The 9,723-nt window shown below is 47.5% G+C and overlaps 1 protein-coding gene across 1 annotated transcript in view; it reads left to right on the forward strand.

Annotated features, from left to right (window-relative positions):
• LOC113217635 (neurobeachin-like protein 1) overlaps positions 1 to 9,723 on the forward strand; it is a 346,454-nt gene that overhangs the window by 38,396 nt on the left and 298,335 nt on the right. Inside the window, 1 exon segment of the mRNA XM_052263605.1 lies at positions 7,506 to 7,655. Coding sequence (XP_052119565.1) covers positions 7,506 to 7,655 — 150 coding nt within the window.

Consider the following 9,723-nt stretch of genomic DNA (forward strand, 5'->3'; position numbering starts at 1 on the left):
CACGGAACGAAGTCCTTCCCCCCCTTCCTCGCCCTCTCCCCTCTCCCCTCTCCCGTCAACTCTCCATTTCCTTTCCGAGTCGCTTCCAGTGGGAGAGTTCGCCTTGGGGACAAGGACAGAAGGCAAGGACGAAGGAAACTCGCAACGGGTCCTTCAGCAGGTGCTCTACATCTCTGAGCAGCCTTCTCTCCCTGCTCTGCCCCGCCCTCCCCTGCCCTGCCTCGGACAGACGGGCACATTCCTCGCTCCGATGCGTTGCTGGTCCGGTTTGGCTGCGCCTGGCGGCCCCTGGCTGCCCTGCACGCTCCGCAAGGAAAGGACTCTGCGACATGTGACTGTTTTGGGGACCCGAGGCACAGCGGAAAGCTCTAATCCCAGAAAGACGAACCGGTCGATTGACGACCCCGACATACATGCAAGTTGTGTCGGGAAAGACAGAATCTCAACACCCAGAAAAATGTTTTCTCATTTCAAGAACATTTTGACCTAAGATCAATTTTACTCTTGACACAAGATGATATTACCTTTCGTTTAAGAAAAGTTTTCTTACTCGAAAGAAAAAAATCGTCTTGGTAACAAAAAAATAATAATCTTGGGTCACTTCTAGTACAAATGTACTTGAAACAAGAAATCATTTTTATGGGTGAATAAGGATGATTAAGTATAGGTACATCTCAAACCCAGTGAGCTTATCAACGCCAAATGAAAAACTGAAACAATGTGGACATTTATTTTACTCAAAGCTACATATTACACATTCAAGTCGTCTCTAAGGACAACTGGCAACACCCAATTCATTACCCAATGAGAGTTCTATTTCTACAAGCGGGGCCTTTCACTATTAAAAACATTAATGTAGTTCTACAAATTTTGGCATGCTGAATTTCTAGCTGGCAGGTACTACAATCTTTGTTTATGGCGCAGCCATCGGACTCCTGCTGTCGACCAGCACAACGCCTTACCAAAATTCTTTCAAAGAGTAGGTTCACATTCCATACGGTAGTCTTTGCAGCTTACGGAGAATTTTGAAGCGTTCTTGTAATCTCGCAAACTATGTTTTCTGCAATACCACTTATATCAGGCCTGGTATAAGTGGTATAAGGTCCGGCTGACAGGGGTGGTGGTGCACCGTGGGCTGCCTACTTACAGAGGGTCTCTGGCACAAATGGCCTACCTTGCCGTGGGTTCACTAGAGACGATAGTGCCCCCCACCCCCTATACCGCGCCTGATACGAACCACCTTTTTGCAGTATAATGCCCAAAAATTCTATACAACGTTGCAAAGAATGCAGTTCGCAAGCATTTTAGAGTGTGCGTAGCGGTAGTAGTCGACCCCAGATGTAGTTTGGCTTCCAAACTAGTTGGTGCCTGCTTTCGCTGATATTAACACTTATACCGCTCCCAGTTACTATAAGGTGTCGAACTGGGCTGCGTCGTCAGCGTTTTGTCTGCTTTCTATGAAAATGTCTACCACTTCTGCAGCGTTTCTCTAGACGCACTGCCGTGTAGTAAATGACCCGCACACGTCTTTCGACGCCTCTGCTCATACCTCTCGCAGCGCGCGCCCGCCGCTTCTAGTGGGTGTAGTCTGCGTTTGTGTATGTGTGTAGGCGCGTGCGTGCGTGTGTGGGTTTCCTGTAACCCCTTCTCTTCCCGCCACCCATCTACCTTTCCCCCTCTGTTTCTATCGAAGTGGACGCATTCCAACCGATTCGACGCACGTCCAACGCACTTCGGGAACCACTCTTGCTTACCACTCTCGTTTAGAAATAGAAAACATCATCCGGTTGTGAGTGTCAACGAACTCGTGACAATATTAATTTTTTATGCTTCTCTAAAGCTTTAAACTATTGAAATAGTATGGATTTTTGTAGCGGGGCTTACGATCTGTTGTTCGTTGTCCTTTGTCCTCTCTTTGCCAAAAGAATAGAGGCGCCGTTAGCGTTAACGCCTGTTTCCTCGATTGCTCGGCTATAACAGGGTTGTAATAATGTATGTTTCATAATCTTGCGGTAATTATACCGTATTTACACAGCTGTGTGCCGCATGGAAACATTTCTTCCTCACGATTCAGACGGCTGTATACAGGGCAATAATCCGACTGTTCGTGCTGAGCAGGCAATCATGAAACCGTTGTGAAGACGATACATTTTCACCGAATGTACAAATTCCTTAATACCATTGCGGAACAACGACGCGATTTAATTCAGGTGACGGTGACCTCTGGCTGGTTAACCGAAGGTTAGATTCCGCCCGTTTTCTCTGCGCGGTGCTACCGAAAATTTGACTTGTGCGTATTTTAAAGCGGTAAACGCTACGAGGAATGGAAATAAGGCTCCTTTTTTAGACGTTCGCATCTTGACCTGGCCTGAGTGAGAGAGTGTCGCGCCAGAGGCCCCCTTCGTTACCCTGCACAGCAATACTTGCGCCCACTCCTCCATTCCCCTCCCCCTCTTCCCTCTCCTACGCCGCTAGGCTAGGCCGCCGAATTGCAAGCAAGCCATAAACGAATGCCAGGTGACAGACAAAGTACGCCGACAAACGATTCATTTTATCTTTGCACCTTCAGCTAGAAAGTTTCAATCTGGCAAAGTTCTAGTTCAGAGTACTGAACTGGATACCAAGGTAAATTAAATCAACTTGTAGGTCTCATTTTTTTTAGACTCTTTAGAACGCAGCCCAAATCTTTATTGTCTGCTTCCAAGATAGATTCTTGGTTCAGATTTTTTTTCGGTGGTGAAGAATGCAGATCTGAGAAGTCCGTACAATTTGTTGCAAAAATTGAAGATGCCTTCAGGTCGTGGTTTGTGGACGGCCCCCACTGCGGTGCGCATGCCAACAGGAATCTGAAAGCAAAATGCCGTCCACTCAGCAGGCCAAAGAGCTCTTGGGGTGGTGGGTAGGGTGCACGCGCGAGCAGAGGAAAAAAATAAACCTGCAGTCGTCTCTGGCGAAAGGAATCATTCCGCAAATTGTATGAGCTCGACGCCTGTGGGGGTAGGCCACCCCGCGGCGCGCGCATGCACTGCACACTTTGTGTTGCCTACCAACCCGGCGCTATGAGAGCTTGCAACGGCTGAACTTGGTAGTTTTGTAGCGCTATCGACGGTACTGAAAAGAGTTGAACTCTGCTCTAGGATCAGAACGTGTTGTTCTTACCCAACCCTAGAATCATTCGGCTATGACTATCACATTTAACAACAAATCATGTTGGTGTGTGAACGTTGGTCTCTGTAGGACATTTAAAATTTGTGTTTTTATTGTGCTGTGTGTGTTAAGAGCACAAATTCTTCGCGCAGTTAGGGCCCATTTACAAGCTTCGTTTGAATAAAAAAAAACATTATGCACCACCCATATGCTTGGTGCTTGGTAAATGGAAGAGACAAACAAATCCGTGACGACGGTGCTTGAAAATAAAGTATGCCATAAAAGATTTTTTTTAACGGTGATGAGCGTGCCACATTGTGAGCGTCCCTCTGGCCGGTCGTTACGGTTACATCTGGACCGGGCCGGCGCGGCCGGGCGCCTGGCCACGCACTGCCTCGCCACGCACATTCGGCTACGCTCCGCGCCTCGGCGCACCCGGCTAATGTAATTTTGGTTGCAGCCGGGCCGGGCCGGGCTGCGCTGGGAGGGGCAGGCCCTGCCCGGCAGGGAGGCTGCCAGTGAAAGGTGTCTGTGTGTGTCAGCCCTTGTCTGCCGGCTGATTCGTCGCGGCGCCAACCTTAGAGCGGCGAGGCTGTCGCCCCACGTGCAACTGCATGTCCAAAGCGTCCCGCTCGCGTACTTTGACTTGACTAACCTCCAGACGTCTGTCGGACAAAGGTTTTTTAGCAGATGATACCTTAAAAAACTTTTGACTTAACATAAAGAATTTATGAGTAACTCTAAGGTGTCAGCTAGCTTTTACTCTCGATAAGGACAGAGAACCAAGCGCATGACGTCACCCAGATGTATAGGGGGCGAGAAGTTGTCCGCCGAGCGCGCCCGCCGTTTCCAACAATACTGAGCCGCTCGGATGCCGGCCGCTCTGCCCGCCGCCCGCCGCACCCTATCTCCTCCTCTATGCACGTAACAAACAGCAATAAATAAAGAAATGACAGCAAAATATGAGGGAATTTGAAACACAGACATATCCTTAAATTTTGTATCTTCGGCCTTCACAATACGTCCTTCGATGTAGTTTTTTTTGACCCGCAAACACGTAATACACTTGCAAATGCGTCAGTTGTTCTCATGCCCTATTTTGATAGAGCTGTGTGTCTCACATCTCATGGCGTGCCATAGCGCGCATATAAATGGGTTCGCTGGTCGCGCCGTTCCTTTATCCGCACATTCCTCCGCCGCGCATCATCACTTTCACGCCTCAAATTGTTAGCAGCCGGCCTGCCCTGTTACGCGGAGCCGGCCGGCGCGGTGCGTATATGCTGCAGTATTCGTGTTACTTTCACCCCGTGGGGTCCCGTCCCGCATGAGGTGGCCGACCTGCACTTTTAATATCCAGTGCTGCTGCGCGAAGCGCGAGCCTCCAAACTTTAAGATTTCGTTTCTACTCCCTTTGAGTGTCCCTTTCCCGGTGCCGTCGCGTGGTGGCGCCACAGGAAGTGAAGGGGCGTGCACGTGTCTCCCGGACATGCTTAGAGTAAACGCATGCCTGACTTGCCTGCAAGAGTTCGCTCTAGCCCCGGGACGTGGAGTAGCATTGGACACAGCCAGCTTTGTGGTACGCATTCAGGTATTGTACGGACGTCTGGGCCACTTGCTTTTGAGTTCTTGCCGCGGTCATGTTCTGTCTGTGATACACATCAGATCAACGACGACATCCTGTTAGTGCACATGGTGCTGATCGCTTGCTCCTCTCCGAGTTATTTAATGTTGGATTTGTGTTGCAATTGCCGTCCATCGGATGCATTTCATGTCTACGGACACGTCATTCTTTATACCAGCGTAAAGTCGGCCAAGTTACCACCGAAAATCACGTAAATATCGCACACTTGTAAGTGTGTGAACGCCATTCGTACATCTGGAGGCCCAAGTGAGTGAATTTTTAAAGAAAAATTCACACATTTGCCTCTTTAAGTGTGCGAATGGGCATTCACACACCTACAAGTGTACGACATTCAGACACTTGCGTTTCCAGTGCGCGTGCTAAGAGCGTTTAAAAATAAATAATCATTTCATGTTAAGGTCAATTCAGGAAGTGAGTTTGCAAAGGCACACTGTTAAAAGCTCACATTGATTTTCACCGTAAGCTTCAGTGAAAGCCTGCAGGACTGTAGCTTACAATGAGATTCGCCGTAGCTAACGGTGAGATTCACTGTAGCTTACAGTGAAATTCAGCGTAGCTTACAGTGAAAATCACCGTAAGCTACAGTGCTGTAGGCTTTCTCTGTAGCTTACGGTGAAAATCACTGTGAGCTTTAACAGTGCACCGACGCTATTCTACTATCCGTTGTGTAGGAAGGACTTTAGCTAGGGAGGCCTGCAATTCTCAGGGTATTTCAGAAGCCACTCCCTAATAACGAGACTCCCATGCACTGAAAATCTCGGAAAATCCTGCCAATTCATTCTAAAGAACTATAAAAGACGAAACTTGACTAATCGCGAGGCGGGTACCCGAGGTGGGTAGACAAAAGTAATGTTGGTCGGAAAATTGCGAAATTTTCCATTACAGTTTTATGCTTTGTAGGGGGTTAATCGCGGAAGCCGAGTAACAGCGGGCCTGCTTGTTGGTGCAGGGGCACCTGTTTAACTGCTCTGTGTTTGTCTGCCGATCGTTTTAAAATTAACAGAAATACCAGTCTTCTGCATTTTAAAGTAAAGTCCTGTCGTTTACCTTGCTCCTGCTGGGCATTTCTTTTTAAGCTCTGCTAGATGGGTCTGCATAAATAACGAGTGCAGTTTTGTGACGTAATCATCCCTTGGTGTCGGTCGCCTTCGTCGTTACTCCCGCACAGACACAATTCATGTTTCTCCTGTCGTTATGGCGCAGTGCATAACGCTGTCTTCCTTCCTGTTTTGCCATGACTGGATTGGCAGCACACCGTTTTGTTTTAGTATTTCCTCCAGTTTTTACTCGCGGCCTGCGGAAGCGTCGTGCGGTAGTTGTCTCGATCCTGGCCTGAGCCAGCTGAGCGAGCTTTCACGCCACCTTGGTTTGTAATGAAGCCGGTGGGTGTCGTGAATATAGGGACAAATTCCTCTGTTAGATCACCACCACCACTGCGGTCACCGGATTATAAGTTGTTTGGAATTTATTTTGTTCATTGCCTATCGATCCGATCGCAGAGTAGGAAAATCTCATATTATCGTTTCCAAAATTAGAAGTATTGAGCCTTCCTCTCTTAAAGTATTGCTTTTTTCCATTTCGCGCAATAAGTTATTATCTTCGGATTATGTAGGCTCGGAGGACTTTATTGACGCGAGCTGGAAGGAGAAAAAAGAGTCATAAACGCATTCTGTCACGTGATATGATAGACGTGCCGATGACAGACAGCGAAAGTTTAGGCATGGTGTACACTGTTAAATTCCTACAAAGCAATGCTTTGCAGAACTGCGAAGTATTTAGATCCTTTGTAAATACGAAGCATTTACTTTGCAATTACAAAATGACGCTTTGCAATTGCTTTGTAGTTACAAAGGATCTGAATACGTCGCAGTTCTGGAAAGCATTGTTATGTAGGAATTTAACAGTGTACTCTGCAATTATAATTCTATATGAGACCACTTTAATTGCAGAAGTACTTTTTTTCTCTTTCAGCAATATAAGAGAAAAGTTCTAGCGTTTAAATTATTTATTTTTTGGGTTAATTTGACGCTTCAAACTGAAGATATTTTTATAGTTGACACTAAGTCTCGTTTTCTGTTACATTCAAAACCGCGTTCTTTTCAATGTACTCAAGTTTCTACTTATTTCCTGCTTTAGCATTACGGCAGTTTTATAAATCACATCAACGTTGAAAAGTAATCCAATCTGATCTCCATGACAAGTGATTTGCGCAGCTAATTTCATACTTTCATTCATGCAAAAACTAAAGCACGCATTTCGTGGCGGTGAACAGTTTCCGCCCACTCGACGAGCCTTCCGCCCCGGCTCGTATTGCCTCGGGCGACGCGGCGCTAACCAGCTCCACTTTGTAGAGTGATTGGAGAGCCGTGTTGAACCTATTCGCCCTTCGGGAGGGGCCCCAGCCGGCTGCCAGCACTATCTCATGCAGGTTAAAGCATGATCTCATAACGTCCTCTCGGGGATGTTTTTTCTCTCTCTCGTCTCTTGTTCTCTTAGTCTCAGTCACGAACGAGATTATGATGCGTTGAAACGCATATGCACACTTGGGCAGTAAGGCGATTACGACTGGAACTGTTGCTCATTATGCGCGATTATGCGGCACTACAAAGCCGCAGTACCCCCTTTATCTTATCTCTTCTCAAATAAAATAAACAGATTGCTGTGCTGAATTTTCTCAAAGCAATGTCTTAATGTTTATTTGTGTTTTTGATTGCAGGTGAAGCCACTTCACGACTCCTTTAAGGCGGCACTCTCGTCGCAGCTCACTGAGGCCATGAACACTTTCTGGGCCGAATGCTACGAAGCATCCAAGGCTTCTGCTCTCAAGAGACACCGCGAGGTGGCCGCCAGCAAGATCCGTTTCCAGGTGAGATTTGATGGAGGAATGTGGTGTCCAAGCGGGTTGAGCTCATGAAGGGAATGGCCGGTCGAAATAATGGCCCCAGTGCGTTAATGAAGTAACTCACTTGCCCGGACCTGTGCTATACACGGAGTCAAAACCTTGAACCCATCCTGCAAATCAGTTGCCATTTTTTTCGCAATTACGAAGGAATGCGTTTTAATAACAGAACCAAGTGCTTTGCAACTGCGAATGGTTTTTGACGATCACTTCGCATGGTTTAAGTGTAGAGGGCTTGTATCGGCTGCTAGCTATTCATTATCATGTACCATTTGGTCTACAACAAAATGAGTAGAAAAGTCAAAGCCACACGTACATTAATAATTTTGCGGTCTTTACGAGCTAAATCTTTACATATTTTTGTGCAAATGTTTGCGCTAACTTAAACCCACGTCTCGTTTCGTACGAATTTGTGTTCATAAATGTATGATTTCAAATCAAAGGAAAGCATAAAAAAGCTAAAATTTACGCAGAAATGTGTGCAAAAACCTAATTGCTTAAATCCGTGCGAATATTTAGGGCGAGTGATCCGCGCCCTGTTTTTTTTCTGCTTATACTGTACCAGATTCCTGTGTGCGTAAGGGTTGTATACTCGCATGGGGGCTATAAGGCGCCATGGCGACCGACGATAGGCAAGCCTGGCCGCACGCATGAATCCGGTACAGCATAATACACTTTATTTAGTAGACGATGTACACATTTGAATTTGATAGAGTGTAAATTTGCTCGATCCCGATCAATTTCGGTCAAACCAAAAAGCGGAATGAACACCGATGGGTTTAAAATTACGCCATATTTCATAATCCGAATTCCGATCCGAGTGTGCTGTCGCCACTATATTGCCTTTCGCTTTCTCCCGGCCGGTCTCTTTGGCGTGCGATATGTGTAACTCAATATTACGTATGGCGTTGTTTTTTGGTGCTGCCAGTCCTATACTACGCAGCCTGGCCACTGGGCGAGCGGGGCGTGGCCCAGGGCGCCGCTTACCGGCCCGCTCTGCGCGAGCTCTGCGCGAGCTCTGCCCCTGGGAGAGAGAAAGTATTGCAGCCCGGCGAGGAGGGCTGCTGGGCTTAATGAAGAACGTACCGGGCCAAAGCCATCCATCGGACTTTACTAGCGTGCGGCGTGTTGCGCGTGTTGGAGTTGGTGGTGCTCGTGTCTGATGTTTAATTTCGAGGGTCGCGAACAAACGACCACACTTGCCGCCGCCTAATCTGTGACACTGTTCCCTCTTCCGGCAGTGGGAATGTTCACACACCAGTGCGACGGTTTGGCGTAGTACCTCAGGTCGCTCACCTTTATGACCCGCCGGGCGCCTGAATGCCATCGTCGTGAGAAACGCGTTTGCAAACTTACTTCTCAACAGCATTCTTGTTTAGGACGAAATGCGTTTAATGGTTGGGGGAGGTGCCACCATGCGTGGAATGTGACACTCATGGGCCAGAGCGGACGCCTGCGCTTATAGTCAGATTTCTGCATTTCGTTCACAAACGTAAGGAGATTTGTGTACTTCACCCATCACATACCTCCAAACGCCCTAGTTCTTCGGATACTGTCGCGAATACCTGTGGTCGCAAGATAATTCATGTGCAGAGGGTGTCTGGCCCAGCCGCGCTATCGGGCTAGAGGAGTAAAAGAAAACCGTGGCTCGTGGTGTGGAGTAGTGGAGTATGAGACCCCTGACGTAGCACTAGTCAGCACCCTGGAAAACCAAGTGTGCAACTAATAACTTGTAAGTCGTTGCAATTGTTCAACTCAATAGTTGTGCACTGCTAAGTGTTCAACTCGATATATTGTACAACTCCTCTGTTTAACACTGCGTCCTGTATATTTCGTGTACGGGCCGCAGACCGTAAAGACATGGACCGTTTACTTTATTGTCTAAGTCAAGTGCTGTATCGAACCAAAAGACGGTTTGCGAAGTTACAGCACATCAGGCGGGGTATAAGGGGTCGCCTCTAGTGAGCCGCCTGAAAAGTAGGCAATTTGTGCTTCAAAACCCCTGTATGTAGGCAAACCACAGCCCATCCCCCCC

This window comes from Frankliniella occidentalis, unplaced genomic scaffold (genome assembly GCF_000697945.3).
Source record: "Frankliniella occidentalis isolate FOCC.00 unplaced genomic scaffold, Focc_3.1 Scaffold13, whole genome shotgun sequence".
NCBI classification, from domain to species: domain Eukaryota; kingdom Metazoa; phylum Arthropoda; class Insecta; order Thysanoptera; family Thripidae; genus Frankliniella; species Frankliniella occidentalis.